The 23,183-nt window shown below is 45.7% G+C and overlaps 2 protein-coding genes and 1 long non-coding RNA gene across 5 annotated transcripts in view; 2 read left to right on the top strand and 1 right to left on the bottom strand.

Moving 5' to 3' along the window:
- SLC26A8 (solute carrier family 26 member 8) overlaps window positions 1–2,959 on the bottom strand; it is an 89,180-nt gene extending 86,221 nt beyond the window's left edge. Inside the window, exon 1 of the mRNA XM_089334017.1 lies at window positions 2,836–2,959. The gene's annotated coding sequence lies outside the window, so the exon portion shown is untranslated. The remainder of the gene's footprint in view (window positions 1–2,835) is intronic.
- A 1,017-nt stretch (window positions 2,960–3,976) lies between these two features.
- The window catches only part of MAPK14 (mitogen-activated protein kinase 14), an 80,714-nt gene continuing 61,507 nt past the window's right edge, over window positions 3,977–23,183 (top strand). The window contains exon 1 of one of the 3 annotated variants that reach the window (XM_002714645.6): window positions 3,977–4,473. In XM_002714645.6, coding sequence (XP_002714691.1) covers window positions 4,358–4,473 — 116 coding nt within the window. In that variant the 5' untranslated portion in view covers window positions 3,977–4,357. Of the gene's footprint in view, window positions 4,474–4,693; window positions 4,947–23,183 lie in introns of those variants that run through there. The other 2 variants (XM_002714646.6, XM_089334021.1) reach the window with 2 other exon arrangements.
- Window positions 4,956–21,414, top strand: LOC149126678 (uncharacterized). The gene is made up of 2 exons (XR_016234637.1): window positions 4,956–5,488; window positions 6,051–21,414. It is a non-coding gene; the product is annotated as an uncharacterized LOC149126678 (long non-coding RNA).

Genomic DNA, 23,183 nt, shown 5'->3' with positions numbered 1-23,183 from the left:
TGGACCTGATCTTTTTGATGCCAAAATACAAGGAGTGTTCAGAAAGTTTATGATAAAACTATGCATGGATTTCAAATTTGTTTTGCACAAACATAAATTTTTTTTTGACAGGCAGAGTGGACAGTGAGAGAGAGAGACAGAGAGAAAGGTCTTCCTTTTGCCATTGGTTCACCCTCCAATGGCCGCTGCGGCCAGCGCATCGCGCTGATCTGAAGGCAAGAGCCAGGTGCTTCTCCTGGTCTCCCATGCGGGTGCAGGGCCCAAGGACTTGGGCCATCCTCCACTGCACTCCTGGGCCATAGCAGAGAGCTGGCCTGGAAGAGGGGCAACCGGGACAGAATCCGGCACCCTGACCAGGACTAGAACCCGGTGTGCTGGTGCCGCAAGGCGGAGGATTAGCCTATTGAGCCATGGTGCTGGCCACAAACATAAATTTTTAAAATTCCATTTTCCACATGAATTTTTGAAGTCCTTTTGTAGACGCCACATTCTAGAAACATATGGCCTCCTCTAGAGTGGGCTTCATCATCCCACCCTGGAGGGCTGGGGAAGGCTTCTAGGGGAGATAGGACTGGAGCTCTGCCTCAGTTGGGGTCAGAAAAGAGGGACAGGTATTCTAGGGAGAGACCAAGGTAAAATGACAGAGATAATACTCTGTAAGGGAAGTAATTCAACAGATCTGAGTACAACCAGAATTAAACCACAAAAAGTAGGTAAAGACCTGTTCTTGGAGAGTTTTACAAGTAGGGCAGACTCTGCATTTTTTAGTTACATAAAGTCTCAGGCAGGATTAGCAATGTGCATGGAGATGCTCCTTGGGAAGACAAATTGTGTTGGGGCTACAGTCTGGAGCTGTGTTATCCAGTGGGCTAGCCACTGGCAGCCTGTGGCTATTTAAATTTAACTTAATAAAATAAAATATTCAGTTTCTCAATCACACCAGCTACATTTCAAGTTTACAAAGCTACATGTGGCTAGTGGCTATCTTACTGGACAGCACAAATATGAAACATTTCCATCATTACAGAAAGTTCTGGAGATAGAAGAGACTGAGGCAAAAAGATGAGCTGGAGATCATTCATATTATGCTAGTCTAGGGCAGGGGTCATTGGTTACCAAGCCATACACTTACGGGGCCACAGTGAGTGATGGCTATGAGAGGCCGGTGAGAAGCTGTCATCAAGGTGGGTGTTTAGCCTAGTGGCTAGGATGCTCCTGTCCCACATCAGAGTGCCTGGGTTCCATTCCTGGCTCCAGCTCCTAATTCCAGCTTTCTGCTAAAGCAGACCCTGGGAAGCAGAGGGGATAGTTCATGGGCTCCTGTCACCCATGTAGGAGACCGGGATTGAGTTCCTGGCTTCAGCCCAGCCCCTGTCCCTTATGTCCTTCTTTCTCATACCATAGAAACCTTAGTGGCTCAGCAGGACTCTTCCTGACATGATGTAATGACCAGAGGCTCCTACTGACAGGTAGGTCCCACGTAGCAAGATCCACTGAGTCAGAAACCCGGGTGTGTGTGTGTGTGTGTGTGTGTGTTGGGAGAGGGTGGCAGCTGATTTTCAGAGCCCTCCTGGTGACCCTGATACAGTATAAGGACCACCACAAATGGCATCGCTTGTCTTGAGTCAGCTTCTCAGTGGTAAGTTGTTGGACAGCTGAAATACAGGCAACCTACCCTTATCCACCCATTTACATAAGCTGTCTTCAAAGTATTTTAAAAGCCAAGAATACAACATTTAAATACAACCCAATTTTCTGTCTGCTGACCCAATAGATGTGACATCCAAAGGACTCATTTAATTGTGAGAGTCTTCCATATGTTCCCTATAAGCATGGGAAGGCAAAATTCACTTCCAAAATTTGAAAGTAACTTGTAATTCGCTCACACACGCCTCTTAGACTGTTACCATTAGGATTTTTATCCTAATGCATTTGAAACACAGAGAAGGCATAAGCAAAGAGCATCATTTTCTTTTTTTTTTTTTTTTTCTTTTGACAGGCAGAGTTAGTGAGAGAGACAGAGACAGAGAGAAAGGTCTTCCTTCTGTTGGTTCACTCCCCAAATGGCCGCTACGGCCGGCGCTGCTCTGATCCGAAGCCAGGAGCCAGGAGCTTCCTCCTGGTCTCCCAGACCTGGTCTCCCATGGGGTGCAGGGCCCATGGACTTGGGCCATCCTCCACTACCCTCCCGGGCCACAGCAGAGAGCTGGACTGGAAGAGGGGCAACCGGGACAGAATCCGGCGCCCCAACCGGGACTAGAACCCGGGGTACCGGCACCATAGGTGGAGGATTAGCGTGATGAGCCGCGGCGCCGGCAGCAAAGAGCATCATTTCCAAGTTCCTTCGGCCACTGTCTAGCGGCTGGGCGTGACTGCCCTCCATCCAACAAAGCAAGAGTGGGGCTGGCGCTGGCCTGACTCAGAATGGGGACCGGGGTGTTGCAGCAGTCTTCGCCTCTTCGCCGGGGGACGCCCATGCATAAGCAGGATTGGATGGGAAGAGGAGGGGCCAAGGGATCGGGAGGGGGTTCAGTCAGGGAGCATAAAGTGACGAGACCGACGGGGCGGGCGAGCCAACTCCAGGGCGTCTGGAAGGAGTCCGCTTGCAAAGGGCACGAACTGCCTCTTGCCGGTGCCGTTCCACGCGGCCGTTCAAAGCAGAGGCGGGAGATAAGCTTCCAGGCACCGTCGTCAGCCACTCACTCTACCAATATTGACCGAGCGAGCGCCCGCGACGTGCGGGACCCGGCTGCGGGCAGCGGACCCAGCCCGGCCCGCAACCCGCGACTCTCTGCCTGCAGCCCCGCCTCCCGGGCGGCCCTGGCAGCAGCTCACCTGTTTCCCCGCCCGAGGCGGGAGTGCGGCGGGCGGCTCGGGTCTCCCAGGGCTCTGGCCTGGCTGGCAGCGCTGCCGACCCGGACGCCGGCGGTTCCCGAGCCGTTGCGGCCGAACCCGCGGGCGTTCGGGGCGGGCGGGCGACGAGAGCGGGGGCGAGGAAGGAGAACACGGCCGTGGGAGCCCTCGGCCCCTGTCCTGGCGTGGCCCTCAAAGGATCGGAGGACAAGATAGACTCCCATCCTTGCGCTCAGGGTAGCAGGCGTTAGCACGGGCCGGGCCAGCACCAGTGGGTGTGGGCCTGGGGTTACAACACTTGCCCACTCGCGGGTATTTTCTTGTCCCTATGAGGTGGGAACGGAGGACCGGAGTTCTCTTGCAACTGAGCAGGGCCTACCGGCTTGCCTAAAAGCGACATTGCCACAAGCGCACTCCCTGCTCCTCCGCCTTCCTGGGAGAGCCCCCACTTAAAATCTCCAAGTCCTCTTCTCAGGACTGCTCTTGGGGCCGAAGTCGGTTTATAAGCTTCGGGGCCACGGCTTTAAGACGCATCAGAGCCCCCTGTACGGCCCCGACCCCCGCAGAGGCCCCTGAGGATCCCGGGGCGACCTTTGCACCCGTTCGGGTGCAAAGTCTCGGCTTCCAGCGGGGCTAATATTTGTCTTTGGGGCCGATTTCGTCAGCGTCCCGGAGGGTTAGCCATCTGTCCATGAGCACACGGGAATGCGACGGCCTTCTGACTGGAACCAGTTTTTGACACCGGTATTTCTTGGAAACGGCGGAGTTCCACCGAGCAGGTGCTCGGCCGCAGTTCCAAGATCTGTTGGCTCTTTTCCCGACACGCTTACTCGTCCCCGTCGCTCTCCGCAGTGGTCAGGCACTACAGCCCCACCAACCACAGTGGGGCGCGCGCGGCCTGTGGTGCGCGAGCATCCCCGCCTTAGCCGTCCGCCTCGGCGCCCCGAAGAACAGTCCCCGGGAGTTCCTGCCTCTGGGCTCCAGCTGTTGCTCTCTTCTCGCGAGAACTGCTCCTCCGGCGCTCTCTCCTCCCGAACCCCCTCCCGCGGGGAGGTTCCATATTGGGTAAAATCTCGGCTCGCGGAGAGTCCCGGGAGCTGATCTCGCGAGAGGACGGCAGGCGGCTCCTGTTCGCTGGCTCTGGAACTGCGACCACTGGAGCCTCAGCGGGCGCTGCAACTGGAGCGGGAGTCCAGCGGCACGGCCCGCAGTCGGCCCGGCCCGGGAGAGGGTGCAGGGAGACCCCGGCGGGCGCAGCCCTCAGCCTCGGAGCGCGCTCCTGCCCTTTGCCGGGCTCGCCTCGGTCCCTGAGGCGCGTCCAGCAGCTGCAGCTGACAGGGGCCGCACGCGCGGGTGTCTGCGGGGGTCTCAGCAGCCGCACCTGCGCGGCGGCCAGCGCGAGGTCCCCGCCCGCCTGGGCGGGCGACGAGGGCCGGGGAGCGGGCGTGGGTGCAGGCGGGGGCACCTCAGGGCCACCTCCTCGCCCCGCGGCCGTCGCTGGAAAATGTCTCAGGAGAGGCCCACGTTCTATCGGCAGGAGCTGAACAAGACAATCTGGGAGGTGCCCGAGCGTTACCAGAATCTGTCCCCGGTGGGCTCTGGCGCCTATGGCTCCGTGTGGTGAGTGTTGCTAGGCCCGGGGCCGCGGTGGATAGGGTGGCCCCTGGTGCCCGAGGGCCAGGCCTGCCCCCGCGGCTCCACTATGCGCCCAGCGGCAGGAATTTCCCCCGAGGGAGAGCATGGCTGTCCCTGCACCCCCTGCATCCCGCAGCCTGCACGCCCAGGGCGGTGGTCCATTGCGTGCAGGCGCAGGTCCGCTGTGGGCGGTAGGTGGTGGTGCTGGCTGGAGCTCGCTCCTGGCGCAAGCCCTGCGCTTTCGTTTCGCTGAGCGCTGCTCCCCCCGGGGGGCAGGCCCTGGGGGAGGGGCGGCTGTTCTGCGGGGAGCTGGGGAGGGGGTTCCCTACGGACACTTTGCAGAAGGACCCTCTCCCGGGGGTGCACCCGTCCCGGGGGCGCGGACGACCCGGGGAGCTGCGGGAGAAAGCAGAACCCGGTTGGGAGATCGGGTGGTCTGAACAAAACTGACGACGAAGGTAGCCCCCTCCAGGCTTTTCTTTCTTTCCTTCTTTTTTGCAAACCTCTGTGGAAATCCCGTCTGGAGAAGCGTTCTTTTTGAATTCGCAGCGACCCATAGGGCTTAAAATATCGGCTTTATCTCGGCGAGCCCTGTGCCAGCTTGAGTGGTGTGTTTCCGATTCGGTCGAGAGCGTGTTTCCTTTCCGTGGAGGGCGGCGGTGGTGGCTGCCGCTTGAGAAACTGGCGGCCTGGCTGATTAGTCACATACCACTGCTCATTTAAAGTATTGTTTGACGAAGCAGGGTTCTCACGGGGAGCAGGGGAGCCTCGGATCCCTCCGCCGCGTGCCCTCAAAACCCAAAAGTCGCTCACGGTGCAGGGAGCTACTGTGAATATTTGAAAGTTGAGATAATTCCTGTGAATCGTGTGTTTTTAAGGCCCCTTGGAGAGTGTGCAGAGACCTTATCTGTGGCTATGGCCTGAGATACACTTGGTTTTCGTTAGGATCGGGAACTTCCAGGAGAAGAAAGTTAGACACCGGCCAGCTGTCCTTTACAAGGTGCCTGTATTTAAATTGACACCAGGACATTTCCAGACCTGAAGTATTTCACTGACTTCTCTAACTTCCAAGGCCTTAGACACTGTATTTTATACTTAGTATCTTTTGAGAGCTCCTGATCTGAAACTAAGTGTCCGGCTTCATAGTAAGCTTTTTCCTGTTTTATCAATTCCTGGGCATGCATGGGTGGAAAAGGAGCTAGGAAAATGCTTTTTTTGTTTTGTTTTGTTCGGAACAAATTCCAGGCTTTTGGATTTGTTCATCTTTAAATATGATTCCTGTGTTTCTTAAAATCACATCATGAATTTCCTGTTTGGTAGAATCTTCTGGGTAATTGAGATTGTGCAATTGTGTCCAGCAACAGATCGTATTGCATTTTCTAGTTCAAGCCGCTTGAGTAATGCTGCAGGTGTCACCGTGGCTGACATCTTTCTCCCACTTTTATGCTGTGGCAGTTAACCTTTTCAAGGAATTTGAAGCTTTTTTAGTTAGTATATATACTAGTTATTGATTTGCTAATTTTCAGAGGTGTATTTAGATAATTGCTCCTTTAAAATTTAAGGACTCTGTGGCCAGCGCTGCGGTGCTGTTATCCCACATGTGCGCAGACTTGAGTCATGGTGGCTCCACTTCTGATCCAGCTCTCTACTGTGGCCTGGGAAAGCAATGGAAGATGGCCCAAGTCCTTGGGCCCCTGCACCCAGGTGGGAGATCCGGAGGAGATTCCTGGCTCCTGGCTTCAAATCAGCCCAGCTCTGGCCTTTACAGCAGATGAAAGACCTTTCTCTATGTCTCTCTTCTCTCTGTCTGTAACTCTATCACTCAAATAAAATCTTTGAAAAAAAAATTTATGGGCTCATTAATATACCTCCATTTTTCATTCTTTTTAAGGTTTTATTTATTTATTTGAGAGGTAGAGTTACAGGCAGTTGAAAGGGAGAGATGGAGAGATAGGTCTTCAATCCGCCAGTTCACTCCCCAAATGGTCACAACCGCTGGAGGTGGGCCAATCTGAAGCCAGGAGCCAGGAGCTTCTTCTAGATCTCCCACATGAGTACAGGTGCTTAAAAATTGAGCCATTTCCTACTGCTTTCCCAGGCCTCAACAGAGAACTGGATCGGAAGAGGAGCAGCCGAGAATCAAACTGCTGGGACTCAAACTGGCACCCATATGGAGATTTAACCTACTGCACCACAGTGCCACCCCCTCCATTTTTCATTTTTTAAAAAAAATTTATGTATTTGAAAGGCAGAGTTAGAGGGAGAGAGAGAGAGAGAGAAAGCTTCTCCCTGGTTCACTCCTCAAATGGCTGTAACAACCAGGGCTGGGTTAGGCTGAAGTCAGGCACCTGGAACTTCATCCTGGTCTCCCATGTGGGTGTAGGGGCCCAAGCACTTGGGCCATCTTCTGCTGCTTTCCCAGATACGTTAGCTGGGAGATGTATAGAAGTGGAGCAGCCAGGACTCCAACTGGAGTGCATATGGGATACCAGCTTTGCAGGCAGCAGGTTTAACTTGCTGTGCCACAACGCCTGCCCCTGTTTTTTCATTCTTGAGTTGACACATGAATTTTCATAGTATTCATCAAGTTTTTGTTTCCGGTGATATTTAAGCATTCATGGACTGATAATAGCGGGACAACTCAACTCTAGGGACTGTGGATGAACTTGAATTCAACTGCTGGCAAGGTTTTCCTGTTGCTGGTATGACTTGCTCTGTGCTGGAACAGAGACGCAGATTTGCAATGTGGTGTCATCAAGCTGAACTGCACATTTCTTTAGTACTGTGCTTTCTGTAGCGTACAAGCCAGCAGTATCTGGCACTTGAAAGTGTTTTGGTTAAACAGTTCTTTAAAAATAGGAAATACATTAACATTGTATAAAATTCAGAAGGAAGTTACTCAGTGAAAAGTCCCCTCTCCTTTCTGTTCTCCAGCCATGCTATTCCCTTTCGCAGAGAGAACCACTGTTTCTTGTGTGTCTTTAGGGGAGACAGAGTTGTTTTGGTGGCTTGCTTATTTAGCAGCATTTCTAAAGCTGTAACTTAAATGCAGCATTCAAGATGCAACTTGGATATATTGGTGGAAGAAAATACAACTGGAATTATGTAACAGTTGACTGTTTAAAAATGTATCTGATTTTGGAATGTAAATACCAGAATTTAGAGTTACAAGTAAGTGTTATCTCATCCGAGTAAGTACTGTAGTTATTTGAAGTTTTTTTTTTTTTCCAATTAGCAGCTTTTCAGGTGTGGGAAAGAACAATTTTTGGAACTGCTGTTAGAATCCACTTTGCTACCTATGTTACTTTTCTCTGTCTATCCTTTGAGAGCAGATTTGCTTTTAGGGAATAGCAGTTAATTTGAATTCAAATAGTTTAGGGAGTTTGGACTCAAGTCTAATGAAAATGATCAAGCAGTCAGGTTGACAATTCTGTTGTAGGTCAGATAGGAGTCAGAAATTAGCGTAATGACACAGTTTTTTGTGACTTGTCTAACTGGACCTGAAGTATCTCTCAATTTTATTTTAAGGAACGCAACCTACGCATTGAAATATGTCAGTTTCCTATATTCTGAAATATGATAGCTTTGATGTATAACCTTTGAAAAAACATTTAAGCCTATTTTTATTATTTTAATTTGTATAAAATATATGGTAAAAAATAAAAGCCGGTAGCCTATGTGATAACCTACTAGAATCAAAGATCAAGGAATCGTACTAGCAATTTGAGCATTGGTAGGGTTTCATAAATATGCCTTTTCTTTTTAAAGGGTAAAGGGAACTAACTAAGCAGTTTTGCAGTTTTAAGGAACTTTGTGCATTGTCTGCAAGGGGAAATGAAGCAAAACTGTTAAGAATATGTTGCTGCAAGGCATTGATTTTGTGGTTTTGGGACATAAGGGAAGAAACTTTGTGGTGAGTTTGAGGAAATGTAAACAGGAACTTAAGTGCCTTTCCTCTGGGGTACTTTTTTCCAGTCCCTTGCTATTGATTAGAGGAGGTAGGGAACTGGGAAACACACAATAGGAGGTGGGAGTTGAGAATTACTCTTGGGTTCTATTCAACTACTTATTCAGTAATATGTATTTGTTGCATACCAACTATGGGCCAGATAGGGGGCTGGGTTTTTGAGATAGAAGGCTCAGCAAAACAGAACAAGACAGCTCATTCCCTCTTGGAGCTTATGGCCTAGGAGTTTTAGTAACCGCATTGTAAGGATTGCTTGCTTACTCTGTTCCAGGCATTGTGTTATGTACTTTATCATCAGCACATAAATTACATAACAAAATGTTTGTTCAATTTACTAAGGAATTAAGTCCAAATTCCTAAGTGCTTTGTGGAACAGAATTGTTCCAATAAATATTATAAAATATGAATGAAGCTAATTTTTTTTAGTATTAGTGACCATCACTTGAAATGAGCAAGGGCACAAATAAATAAAACCACATCATTATGGGGCCAGCGTTGTGGTGCAGCAGGGTAAGCTGCCACTTGCAACACCAGCATCCCATGCAGATTGTCAGTTCAAGTCGTGGTTCCTCTGCTTCTGATCCAGCTCCCTGGTATTGTGCCTGGGAAGGCAGCAGAAATGGCCCACGTGCTTGGTACCTGACACCCATGTGGAAGACTCGGATGGAGTTCCCGGTTCCTTGCTTTGATCTGGTCCAGACCTGGCTCACATGGCCACTTGGGGGAGTGAAACAGTAGGTGTGAAATTATCTCTCTCTGTTGCTCTCTGCATTTCAAATAAATAAGTAAATAAATAAATCTTTAAAAGCATTATTATTAACTATGAAAAGATGACTTTCTTGGCTCCTATTCAATGAGAACAATATGCATCCCCTCTTCTAGAGGTGCTAGTAGGTCTATGCTGATCTTTCCTTTTTTTAAAAAAAAATATCTATTTGAGAGGCTGAATTACAGACAGAGAGAGGGAGAGACAGAGATAGAGGTCTTCTATCTGCTGATTCAATCCCAAATGGCTGCAACAGTTGGAGCTGGGCTGATCTGAAGCTAGGAGCCAGGAGCTTCTTCTGGGTCTCCCATGTGGTTACAGGGGCTCAAACACTTGGGCCATCTTCCACTGCTTTTCCAGGCAATAGCAAGGAGCTGGATTGGAAGAGGAGTCATGGGGGCTTGAGCCAGTGCCCATATGGGATGCTGGCACTGCAGGCAGGGGCTTAACCTACTACACCACAGTGCTAGCCCCCACTGATCTTTCTTTGCAACTAAAAGGAAGAGAGTTGGCTGAATGTCATCAGTGCCAGTTAATAAGAAATATTTAAGCATAATTAATAGCAAACATTTGTGTTATTGATGCGTAAAGACTGTTTTAAGAGTTCAGTCAAATTAGTTATAAAGGCATATTTTATTTGTCGAATTCCATTTTTCCACTGGCTCCTATTTAAAATAAGGGTATCCGGGACCTCCAGCTTTCCAATCTGCCGAGTTAGTTTCTCAATACTGCGGAGCGCTCTGTTCTTGATTGCCCTCTAGCTCAGCCTTGAATGATCTGTGTTGACTTTGCCTTCCATGGGCAACTGTGTAGATGGTTCTGGGCCCTTGGGGCTTAGATTCGAAGGTGGAAGGATTCACTGGGCCAGATCACTCTCATTTTAGTGTTAGCTGACATTTTTATGGGGTTTCACAGTTCATAAAATGTTTTGATTCAAAGCACTATCAGTCAGTCCTCACAGCTCTGTGAAAGCTGGTATTATTAAGCTAGGTTTATGGATGAGGCACTGGGCTCATTCATAAAAGGGCTAGCACACTTGTCCATGCTACTTTGATTCTGTGTTTTTCATACTTCCCTGTAAGTGTAAGTGTAAGCTGCTGAGGTTGTATGGTGACAACAACCTTTTTTTTTTTTTTTTTTTTTTTTAAGATTTTATTTTTATTTGAGAGGTGGAGTTACAGACTGTGAAAGGGAGTGACAGAGAGAGAGGTCTTCCTTCTGTTGGTTCACTCCCCAAATGGCCACAATGGCCAGAGCTGCACCAAAGCCAGGAGCTTCTTCCAGGTCTCCCATGTGGGTGCAGGGGCCCAAGCACTTGGGCCATCTTCTACCTCTTTCCCAAGCCACAACAGAGAGCTGGATTGGAAGAGGAACAGCCAGGTATAGAACCGGTGCCCATATGTTATGCTGGCACCGCAGGCGAGGATTAACCTACTGCACCATGGTGTTGGCCCTGACAACCTTCTCTTGTGTAGTTTGCCTCCCTTTGTGAAGAAGGAAAGGGGTTGCAGAATTACTTGCAGCAGAACTGTGAGGATAGGAAAGCAGTCCCACCCTTGTCATTGTCTAGCTATGCTGAGAGCTATGACTTAACCCGTTGAAGTCATGTCTTTTCCTCAGAACTGATAAACCAAAAATGAACTCATTGCACAGATTAAAATTTTTTCCAAAAAAATTATTAAGCAGTGCAAATAGTTAATTTCTGAATTTATGAATACTGGTTTGAATTACTTCAGTGTGTGTGTTTATGTAAAGTTAAGACCATCTGAGTATGCTTGTGTTATATAAATACAAGATATAAATAGAAATAACTGCCTCTTCTGGTCTTTGAAAATACATTAGACTTTTGTTCTTTACTGTGAAATTTGGTATAAAGCTGATTTGTTCTTGTCTAAGAGGTGTAATTACTGTACTGCTTAAAAAAAAAAAAAAGCCCTCATTATAAAGTGGGTTCCCCTGACATGACATGGACCCTGGGGATTTCTTGTCATGGTTGCCATGTTCTTGGAAGTCATGCATGTGTTTCTTAAGGGAAAAAACAGAAACCTCTTTAAACTTTATTTTTTGTGTGTGTGAAAGAAATTTTCAGTTCTAGAAGTAGTTTGTCTTTGCACAGTGCTTCTATAAGTTAAATCTGTATGTCTTCAGGATTTATAAAAGCAACCAGCTTTCCAGCATTAAAGCCTTTATGAATTTATTCTGGAGAAGAATATGTCCGTAAACTCTGTACTTGACAAGGTCCTAGGTTCTGGGCATGTGTGGTTCCCAGTCTGAATGTTGGGGAGAAAGAGGTACAGGGGAACAAGGAATCTTACAAGATGATCCCTAAGATTTGACTGTGGGCACATGGATAGATTTTAGTGCTGTTTTCTGAACTCTGGAGTGTTATAGGACAGGATTGTAGAGAGAAAGTCAGAGAAAAATGAGATCACACTAATCTCCTTGAGTTCAAGACTCTGCGGTATTTACTGATGCCTTGAGCACCTGCCATGTACACTTTAGGTGCTAGATATGGAATATGAATAAAACAGACAAACATCTGCCGTTAAGAAGCTGTATTCCAAGAAAGGTGGCTGTGGAAGTAGACAATAGATAAGTAAAATCCATAGTACACTATGTAGTATTACAGGTGATTTATATGTAGTGCTGTTGAGAAAGGAAGCATGGAAAGGAGAGTGGGGTGGAGAGGGTATGGCCCTGCTGACCAAGTGGCACTTGAATGGAGGCCTGAAGGAAGTGATGTGGGACACCGGTTGTACAGTCAGTTGGGGAGGTAGGAACATTCCAGGCAGGGGATTAGCAAGTGCAAAGGCCCTGAGCTGCAGGAGTTGCTGGAAGACTAGTGTGATGAGGCCTGAATGGACGGGGGACCAACATTAGGAGAAGTGGGCCTGGGGTTGCAGATGCACAGGCATCCTATAGGGTCTTACTTGCCTTTTTAAGGACTGTGCTTTTACTCTGAGTGAGAGGGGAAGGCCATGGAGGGTTAGGGCCAGAGGAGAAACATCATCTAACTTAAACTTAACTCTGCTTTGGGATCCCTGTTTCTTCATTTCTGCCCCTTAACCATTAGAGGTGTTTGGTGGTTTAGGATAGATTGGGGCTATTAGATGAAATGATACCAGTCCCTAACCCATACTCACAACTCTCATTCCAGTGGGCCCAGAGTGCCACAGTCAGTATTTTTCTTAGGCCCTAGAAATTCAGTGTACTCCAGTCCAGCCCTTTAAATAACATGAGCTCACTTCACTTTTTCAGTTTTTTATTGCCAGAAGGAAGGGAGTAAAGAGATTAGCTCTAGAGTTCAGCTGAAAAAGGAAGGTTAGCCTGCTGGCAGGTCAAGTGTTTTCTAAGTTCTTTGGCTTCTAGGGTTTTTCTTGCTATTGGTTTATATTTTAAAAGTCCCTTTTACGTCCTTCAGTGTTTCAGCATTTAAGATCTCACTTATTTTCTGTTTTATTTGGCCCCTTGTCTGCTTTACATTCTTCTGCCTTTCCCCCATTACTATAATTTTGGTGGAGTCTGACTGTTGTTACCTGTCATTAACATCTTGGCTATGAGGCCCAAAGGACTTCTTTGTTAACTCGAATAAATCTTTTAGGTTGGAAGAGTCTATAGGTATGTGACCTTACAGAAACCCACACTATGTATTGTCTTCCCTGCCTTTAAAAATACAGGTTCCTCCCCTCACTCATCAAAGCTCCCCCCTTTACTGCTCTATCATCTGGCTGCAGAGAACACGTTTCCCTGCAAACACAGATTCCTATGGCAACGTAACAAAAAGGTAATAGAACAAATGTTTTGTCTGACTAACTTGAGACCCTGAACATTTTGGCTTCTGTTACTTTGAATGATTCTCTTGTTTTTCTCAAAACCTTCTCTTTGTAGGCCTTGGTGGTGTTGTGACTGTTTCTGTGACATGGGGAAGGTGTGAGTGTGGTGGGTGTTTACTGTCAGTCTGCCTGCTTGTGCTTGAAAGTTTATGGTCTAGAGTGTAGATCCTGCCAAAAAAAACAACGAAAACATTATCAGTTGTGCTCTTTGTTTTCATAAGTTAACTCAGTATTGTCAGTGCCAGGCATTGTAGTAGGTGTAATGTTTATAAAGATTAAAAAAGCAGGAAGGGGGCCGGGGGCCGGCACTGTAGTACAGTGGGCCCCGGCCTGCGGGGCCCTCATCCCATATGGGTGCTGGTTCAAGTCCTGGCTGCTCCACTTTGGATCCAGCTCTCTGCTATGGCCCTGGAAAGCAGTGGAAGATGTGTTTTCTAAGTTCTTTGGCTCAAGTTCTATGGCTCAAGTCCTTGGGCCTCTGTACCCCTGTGGGGGACCCAGAAGAAGCTCCTGGATCCTGGCTTCAGATCAGCTCAGCTCAGGCTGTTGTGGTCATTTGGGAAGTGACCAAGTGGATGGAAGACCTCTCTCTCTTTGGCTCTACCTCTCTGTATCTCTTTCAAATAGATAAAATAAATCTTTTTTTTTTTTTTTTTTTTAATCAGGAAGCATCCGTGCTTTTGAAAACATCAGTCTGGAGGTGACATACTTATCTTTCCTCATAGAGTGCTTTGGTGCACTGTAACTGTCTGCATGTTTCAGCTTAATTTGCTGTCTCACACTTACGTTTATATTTCTAATCCTTTTCTTGAAACCTGTTTAGAATTTTCTGTGTCTCTTTCAAATTTAGTGACTTACTGGTTACGTTTTGCATCCAGGGCAACTTTCTGCAAGGATATGGGTGGGAAATCTGGGTCAGAGGGGCCTTTCCTCCTGATGAGTCAGATCTTTTTAAGTAATGATGTCAGCGTGTGCCCACAGGAGGTCACAACTGCTTTCTCACTTAGAAATCACGTGCCGCTAATCATGCCCTTACTCTTCACTGTGACACTTAGCTTGAGGTGTCTGGCTTACGTAAGTGTATGCTGAGCTCATCTTCCTTGTATTTTCTCATCCCTGCAGTAGATCTGATTTGATTCCAGAAATCATTACTTTATTCTTAATATTCCCAGTTGCTGCTTCTGTCCCCTCCACCCCCATTAAGTCCTTCATTTAGGACTTAGGTGAGCTTGAATCTTCTTGAACTTAGACTTTTGAATAAATAGTGTCTATGTTTTTTCCCAGTATACCAAATACTGGTGAAAATCTTATCTGTATTCCTTATTCAGTATAATAAGATATGATTCTCTAATGATCATAGTATTAGATTGTAGTAAAATATTGATTTGGCATCTTATATTGGAACACTTAGATAATTTACTCATTTGACATTGTTAAGTTTGGCTTGCCTCATTTTCTGATTCTTAGTTTAGTGTTCTAGGTTCCTTGTGCTTTGTTCTGCTTTGAAATTAGCAATCTCAGTATTATCTTGTGTTGATGCTAGAACAAAAGGGACGAAATTAGGAAATTAAAAGAACAGGCAGTAAGTACTGTGAACATCTATTAAGATGTGCTTGTATCCCCAAATACTGTGTATCCTAAGGTTATTCCAGCCTGTTGACATTTTGGGTGAGATGGTATTTTGTTGTAGCTGACTAACTTGTGCTTTTTGTGGTGTGTTTTACAGCCTCTCTGTCTCCTGCTCACTAGGTACCAGTAGCATTTCCTGGTTGTGACTACCAAAAATGTCTCTCAGCACTGCCACATGTCCCTGGGAATGGGGAGAATAGCCATTTTTGTTGAGAACTGCCTGTATAACCCTCTGTATTCAGATTGACCAGCCCTGAGTGAAAACAACCTTCTACCTGCTAAAAGATAGAAACGCTGTACTCTCTGTTTCATAAGTTGGAGCCTGTCTAAACACATTTTCAGTATTTCCAGCACGGCAGGGCCAAGGTCCTAGATAAACCGGGTATGCTTAGTGGATGGGAGAGCTTTTACAGCACGTTTGCGAGAGGCCAGGTGTATCACTTGTGCAATTGAGAAACAACTGATGATAGTTGAGGGAAATCTGATTTTCATGAATAATTATTTTGCTGTAGTCATGGCCCAACTTAGGGTATTTTGAAGTTTCTGGAAAGGAAAACTTTTTGGATATTAGCATAAAGTCCAAATTGGAAGGTAGTAGTTTCTTCAGTGTCTCTTCTGGTAGTCTTTGCTATGTCTTTTCTCCCCTGTATTCTTTCAGTATCTAGCTTTTTCAAATCCCTAGAAATATAATAATGCTGTTTAGAAAGCCACCAAGAGAGCTACAAGTAGACTAAGGAGCAAGAAGTAGTATATTACAAACCCACTTTATCTATAACTTGAAAGTTTTTGCATCTGGAAAGGCTTTGCATGGTTTTAAAATATTAGACAATAGGGGCCAGCATTGGGTACAGTGGGTTAAGCTGGCATTGGAGGCATCCATTTGTGTGCACCAGTTCAAGTCCTGGCTGCTCTACTTCCAATTCAACTTCTTCCTGCTGATGAGCCTGGGAAAGCGGTAGAAGATGGCCCAAGTGCTTAGGCCTCAGTCAGTGACTTGGGAGACCTAGATGGAGTTCTAGGCTCTTTGCTTCTAGTTTCAGTCATTGTAACCATTTGGAGACTGAACCAGTGGGTGGAAGATCTCTACTTGTCTCTTCGTCTCTGTACCTCTGCCTTGCAAATAAATAAGTCTTTTAAAACATATTAGACAGTTGGGGCTGGTGCTGTGGTATAGTAGGTTAAGCATCTGCCTGCAGTGCCTGCATCCCATATGGGCGCTGGTTTGAGTCCTGGCTGTTGTACTTCCAGTCCAGTTCCCTGCTGGTGGCCAGGGAAGTGCTTGGGCCCCTGTACCCATGTGGGAGACCCACAAGAAGTTCCTGGTTCCTGATCAGCTTAGCTCCAGCCGTTACAGCTATGTGGGGAGTGAATCAGCTGATGGAAGACCTTTATGTATCTCCCTCTCTCTCTAACTTTGCCTCTCAAGTAAATTAAATAAATAAATCTTTAAAAAAAATAGACAGTCACAAGCTGAATTTTTGAGTAATTTTGTGTATCTTAGGTAGCACTCACTAGCTGGAAGATTGACCTTATTCTTGATTCAGAAATTTAGGGGCCAGTTTTGTTGCATAGCAGGTAAAGCCGCTTCTTGCAATGCCAGCATCCTATATGGGCTCTGGTTCATGTCCAGGTTGTTCTACTTCTGTTCTAGCTACCTGCTAATGACTTAGGAAAAAGCTGCAGAAGATGGCTCAAGTACTTGGGCCTCTGCTACCCTTGTGGGAGATCCAGATGAAGCTCCCGGCTCCTGGCTTCAGCCTGACCCAGCGAATGGAAGATCTGTGCTCTCTCTCTGCAATGCTGACTTTCAAATAAATAATCTTTTAAAAAAAGAAATGTGTCATTTAGACACATTATGTATTATGGTATTTTATGAGATATAATGTGTTTTTGTTTTTAAGTTATCTGTGGTAGTGCTTTAATGGCTTTGAGGTTGTAAGGCTGTGACTAATTTTAGGTCACAGTATGTGAGTTTTAATATTTAATGTTGTGCTTTTTGTCTTTTTAACAGCTCATTAAACTATTATGCTCTTATTCTTTTGGTTTTTCCAGTTCTCTTATTTTGTCTTCTGATAATTTTTTCTGCCTCTTTTCTTTCTCTTTCTTATTATTATTTTAATTTTGAGAGAGAGAGAGGCCCTATCCGTTAATTCATATGCCTTCCCATATGCCTGCAATAGCCAGGGCTGAGCTGGGGCTGGCATGAGGCTGAAGCTGGGAACCAGTAACTCTGTCTGAGTTTCTCATGTGGGTAACTACTTGGACCATCACCTGCTGCTTTCCAGGGTCTGTATTAACAGAAAGCTGGAATTGGGAGTGGAACCAAGATCCCAACCCACATATTCTGACCGATCTGGAATACGGGAGTCCCAACTAGCATTTTTTAAAAAAGGTTGGGGGTTGGTGCTGTGGAGTAACTGGGAAAGCTGCTACCTGTGGTGCTGGCATCCCATATGGGTGCCAGTTGGAATCTTGGCTGCTCCACTTCTGATCCAGCTTCCTGCTGATGTGCCCAGGGAAGGCAGTGGGGGTGGCATAAGTACTTGGGCCCCTGCACCCACTTTGGAAACCTGGAGGAAACTCCTGGCTCCTGGCTTCAGATCAGTTTGCTCAAGCTGTTGTAGCCATTTGGAGAGTGAACCACTGGATAAAAGATCTTTAGAAAAATAAAAAATAAGAGATTGATTTATCAGTTGATTAACTGATTGATGTATTTATTTGAAATGCATACACATCTTCCACCTAGTGGTTCACTCCCCAAAGGCCTGCAATAGCCAGGACTGGGCCAGGCTGAAGCAGGAGCCTGGAACTCCATTCAGATCTCCCACATGAGTGGCAGAAACCCAAGTACTTGGCCGGCGCCACGGCTCACTTGGCTAATCCTCCGCCTTCGGCGCTGGCACCCTGGGTTCTAGTCCTGGTTGGGGCGCCGGATTCTGTCCCAGTTGCTCCTCTTCCAGTCCAGCTCTCTGCTGTGGCCTGGGAGTGCAGTGGAGGATGGCCCAAGTGCTTGGGCCCTGCACCGGCATGGGAGACCAGGAGGAAGCACCTGGCTCCTGCCATCGGATTGGCACAGCGCTGGCTGTGGCGTCCACTTGGGGGGGTGAACCAACGGAAGGAAGACCTTTCTCTCTGTCTCTCTCTCTCACTGTCTATAACTCTACCTGTCCAAAAAAAAGGAAACCCAAGTATTTGAGCCATCATCTGCAGGAAGCTGGATTGAAAGTGGAAAAACCAAGACTTTTACCAGCATTCTGATGAGGGATGTGGGCATCCTAAGTGGCGACTTAACCTGCTGCACAATGCCAGCCCCCAACTTGCATCTTTTTTTTTTTTTTTTTTTTTTAAGATTTATTTATTTATTTGAAAGTCAGTTACACAGAGAGAGGAGAAGCAGAGAGAAGACGAGAGGTCTTCCATCCGCTGGTTCACTCCCCAGTTGGCTGCAAGGGCCAGAGCTGCGCCGATTCGAAGCCAGGAGCTTCTTCTGGGTCTCCCACATGGGTGTGCCATAGCGCCAGCCCCCCCAACTTGCATCTTAACCACTAGGCCAAATACCTGCTCCTTCTTTTGAAATCTTTATCTGATACAGTGTCAACAGTGGCTTTGTTCATGTACTGTACTTCCAAGTTTGTACATCCAGACCTAATCTCAAGAATATTTTGGACTCCAAACATGTTTTTTGTTTTCTCTCAATTACTTTTTTATATACTTCTTGAAGATTCTCTCAGAGATACAGCACTAACTTTCTTTGGAATGGATTCATGTTATATACTTAATGGTTTAGCTTTAAGTATATGAAGCTGATATTTGAAGGAAGCTTATCATTAGCACTAATGGGTTACAGTGGGCATAAAAATTAGAACCTGAAGATTGCTATAACTAGGTATTAAGGCAACCTAATTTTGAAAGTTTGAAACAAACACATATACTTAGATTTATATTTTAGATTTACTGTAGTGAAGGAAATTTGTCAATTATCCACCAGTGTTAGATGCCCATCAGCATGAAAAAGAAATAGACATACAGTATTAGTAAACTGTATTGATGTGTATACAGAAGTGGGGCATTCTGAGTTGAATGGTGTCATGGACAAGGAAGTATTTGAAGGTTGTTTTAAAGGAAGGTTAATGTTTAGAGGAGGAAAGGGAAAGTATTTGGATAAGTGGAGAGAAAGCATAAACCAAGAATAGATATGAAAATGACTGGCCTCATAGAACGAACATCTCAGGAACAGTGAATCCAGTTGTGGCTCTCAGTCTGGTTGTACTTCAGAATCACCTGTGGAAGTTTGAAATGTACAGATGTGTGAGTCTTACCCCTAGAAATGAAGACTTGGGTCTAGAGTAGGATTCAGGTGGCTATGTTTTTAAGTAGTCTACAAGCGGTTCTGATTTGCAAAACTACTTAAGGTAGTAGAGTGTTGTTGTAATTTCTTGAGCTGTGAAATGGCAAGGAATTTTTAAAATTGGTTTGGCTGGAGTGGAGAAAGAAAGAAAATAGGTGATCAAGGATTTCGACCCTCAATTGTATTTTAATAATCTGCCCTATTTTACTGTTATTCCAAAGATACATTCGACTTCCAGTTAGAGAGCAAATGATTTATAAATATATATTTATATATTTGCATTTAGATATATATATATATTTATAATGTGATAAGTTCCATGCTAGAGGCTGTCAGTACAGCATTAACCATGGATTATTTTATAGTATGTTCATTTTAAAAGCACTTTCACATGATTAACTTTTTTGAACCCCTAAACCATATTGTGAGACAAGCAGGACTGATGACATATCTATCTTACTTATTTGGAAACAGGCTTATGGAAGCTTTAGCCAAGATCACCTGCTAGGAAGTACCAAAAGCAAAACTAAACCTCAAATCTTTTCACCACTGATTTACTGTTCTCTGTATCATCCTGCCTATGTTTATGCTTAATAGAATGTTAAGATCAGGTTTCTCAAAGTACTGACAACAGAGACCATTCACTAGGATGCAAAAGTAGCTTAGTTAAGTGGAATTTCGGTGATTTTCTAGAGCAGTGAAAAGACTGATATCCTTTATTGCCATAAGTAAGAGAGATGCTGTGGAAATACCAGTATAGATGCTTCTCAGCTTATGATGGGATTGTGTCCTTGATAAGCCCATTGTAAGTTGAAAATCTCATAAGTCAGAAACATATTACACCAAGGTATTATAATTTAATACACCTAAACTGTCCAAACATCATAGCTTGGCAACACAGTACACTGTAGGGTATTGTTGCTTACCTGGCTAACTGGAAGCCGCAGCTTACTGCCGCTGCCCAGCATCATCAAAATATTTCATATCCTACCCACTCATATCCCTAGCTCAGAAAAAGGTCAAAATTTGTAATTCCTCGTCTATTGAATGTGTACTACGTTTTTATTTTTTAATTTCTTTTTACCATCATCAAGTTGAAAAATTTTAAGTCAAGCCATTGTAAATTGGGGAATGTCTGAATTTTGATGAAGGAATGCCTTTAAAATATGGTCACAGTGGCCAGTGTTGTGGCACACCACTGGTTTTAGCCCCAGTGGCTCCACTTCTTGATCCAGCTCCCAGCTAACATGACTGGAAAAGCAGCAGAAGATGCCTCAAGTCTTTGGGCCTCTGCACCCACGTGAGAGAACCAGTAGGAGTTCTAGGCTCCTGACTTCAGCCAGGCCCAGCCTCAGCTATTGCAGCCATTTGGCGAGTGAACCAGCAGATGGAAGCTCTGTCTCTCCCTCTCTGTGTAACTTTGCCTTTTGAATAAATAAATCTTTTTAAAATAAAATATGGTCACAAATTATTTGATACTCCTTCCTTTGATGGGTGGAGTTTAATTTCTCCTCCCATGAGGACTGCATTGGTGACTCTAGAATGAGGCAGAAATGATGGCGTGTGACTTTGAGGGTAGGTCAGGACACAGAAGACACTGTACCTCCTTTCTTGCTCTTTCTCTGAGCTCACCTGAGGTAGAACAGAGATCATATTTTCTGTGGGGGACCGTCTTATGCATTGTAGGATATTTAGCAGCATCTTTGGTGTCTGCTCACTAGCTGCCAGTAGCACTCCCCCCCGGCACCCCAGAGGTGATAGCCAAGAGTGTTTCAAACATTGTCAAATGTCCTCTGAGAGAGAAACCAGTGGTTTAAGGGAGGTCTTGCTGTGTTGAGAAAACACCAAAGCAGCCCTGTGGAGAAGCCCACATGGAGAGAAAGTCAGGCCTCTTGCCAATAGCCGGGGATAGGAGACATCGCAAAAGTGGATGCTGTAGCCTCAGTCAGGTCTTAAGATGACTGTTGCTGTGGCTACCACCGTGACTGCAACCTTATGAGGGACTGTGAATGGGAACCGTCCAGAGAAATTGTGTCTAAATTTCTGACCCACAAAGATTGACTTAGTAAATCTATTTCAGCCACCAAATTTGGAGGTAATTTTTTATTCAAAAATAGATAACAGTATACTAAGTGTTATCATCAAAATGTATATATGTTCTATAAGATGGAGAGGTACAGGCTGAGGAAATAAGAAACATGAGGACACTAGCAGCTGCTAGGAACGTATATAGTCATGTTCATAGCACGAGTGATCTGGATATGAAGCCTCTAAACACTGTTATTATAAAAGCCTTTTTAATTGTAGTAGCAAGGCAATACTAAATACAAGTAATTACAATGCAGTGTGTGATTAGTCTATTACTCGTATTTGCTTGAAAAGATTTAAAAATATGTGTAAATCAGAAACATTTGTTATTGAGATTTTAGTGAAGAAATATAAAATTATTCTGTTTTCAAATTGAACTTACAGTACTAGAGAAGATGTATCTATGTCAGTGACATTCTCATGAAGCTTTGGAAAATGACACTTTTTTTTTTTTTTTTTTTTTTTTGACAGGCAGAGTGGATAGTGAGAGAGAGAGACAGAGAGAAAGGTGTTCCTTTGCCGTTGGTTCACCCTCCAATGGCCGCCACGGCTGGCGCGCTGGGGCTGGCGCACCGCGCTAATCCGGAGGCAAGAGCCAGGTGCTTCTCCTGGTCTCCCATGGGGTGCAGGGCCCAAGCACTTGGGCCATCCTCCACTGCACTCCCGGGCCACAGCAGAGAGCTGGCCTGGAAGAGGGGCAACCGGGACAGAATCCGGCGCCCCGACCGGGACTAGAACCCGGTGTGCTGGCGCCGCTAGGTGGAGGATTAGCCTAGTGAGCCGCGGTGCCGGCGGAAAATGACACTTTAAAAAAAAGATTTATTTATTTACTTGAAAGGCAGAGTTAGAGGGAGAGACATAGAGAGATCTTCCATCCACTGGTTCACTCCCCAAATAGTGGCAACAATCAGAGCTCTGCCGATCCAAAGCCAGGGGCCAGGAGCTTCTTCAGGGTCTCCTACATGGGTGCAGGGCCCCAAGGACTTGGGCTGGCTTCCGCTGCTTTCTCAGGTGCATCAGCAGGGAGCTGGACTGGGAGTGGAACAGCCGGGACTCAAATGGGTGCTCATAGGGGTTCCCTGCACTGCAGGAGGCAGCTTTACCTGCTATGCCACAGCGCTGGCCACAATAACAATTACTCTTGATGCAGAAATAGATCGCTTCACATGACAGTCAAAGAAATGTGTTACCTGATACCACTGTAGCTTTTAAAGCTTTAGTGAAGAAATCTTTTTTTTAGTTTAGTTTTTGTTTTTTTTTTTTTGTTTTTTTTTTTTTTTGGACAGGCAGTTAGTGAGAGACAGAGACAGAGAGAAAGGTCTTCCTTCCGTTGGTTCACCCCCCAAATGGCTGCTATGGCCGGCGCGCTGCACTGATCTGAAGGCAGGAGCCAGGTGCTTCCTCCTGGTCTCCCATGCAGGTGCAAGACCCAAGCACTTGGGCCATCCTCCACTGCACTCCCTGGCCACAGCAGAGAACTGGCCTGGAAGAGAGGCAACCGGGACAGAATCCGGTGCCCCACTGGGACTAGAACCCGGTGTGCCAGTGCCGCAGGCGGAGGATTAGCCTATTAAGCCGCGGCGCCGGCCAAGTAAATAAATAAATCTTTAGAAAAATATATAGTGCAGTTAGTCAAATCATTTTGTGATTTTCAAAATATTAGTGATATGTAGACATTAAAACAAGATATTTGATAGTTAATGAAGATATTAAAATAGCTTACAGTCTTTCAAATTTTGTGAGTTTCTAAACCCGATCTTAAATCCTCTGTTACTCTGGAGAACATTTTTTGAGGTTCTTAAATAAAAACCTGAGTTCCAATTTTTGCATGAAGTTTATTTCATGACACTATTTCCAGAGTGGAGGACCAGTTCACATCAGAACTACAATGACACAGGCGCCTTTATCTGAATTCAGAAGGAAGAAAAACTGGATTTCTGTAATTGGTAAGATTTATTCAGGAAAAATGTTCCTAGAATACTTGTTGAATTTGTGTCAGTGTTACAGGTAAAGAAGAATTTCAAGTTAGTAGTCTGAATCACTTAGGTATTTAGAAGGCAAGTT

This window comes from Oryctolagus cuniculus, chromosome 5, assembly GCF_051225735.1.
Source record: "Oryctolagus cuniculus isolate XC-2025 breed Fujian yellow rabbit chromosome 5, ASM5122573v1, whole genome shotgun sequence".
Classification (NCBI taxonomy): Eukaryota; Metazoa; Chordata; class Mammalia; order Lagomorpha; family Leporidae; genus Oryctolagus; species Oryctolagus cuniculus.
Note: the sequence above shows the minus strand (reverse complement) of the source record. Positions and strands in the feature narration are given on the sequence as shown.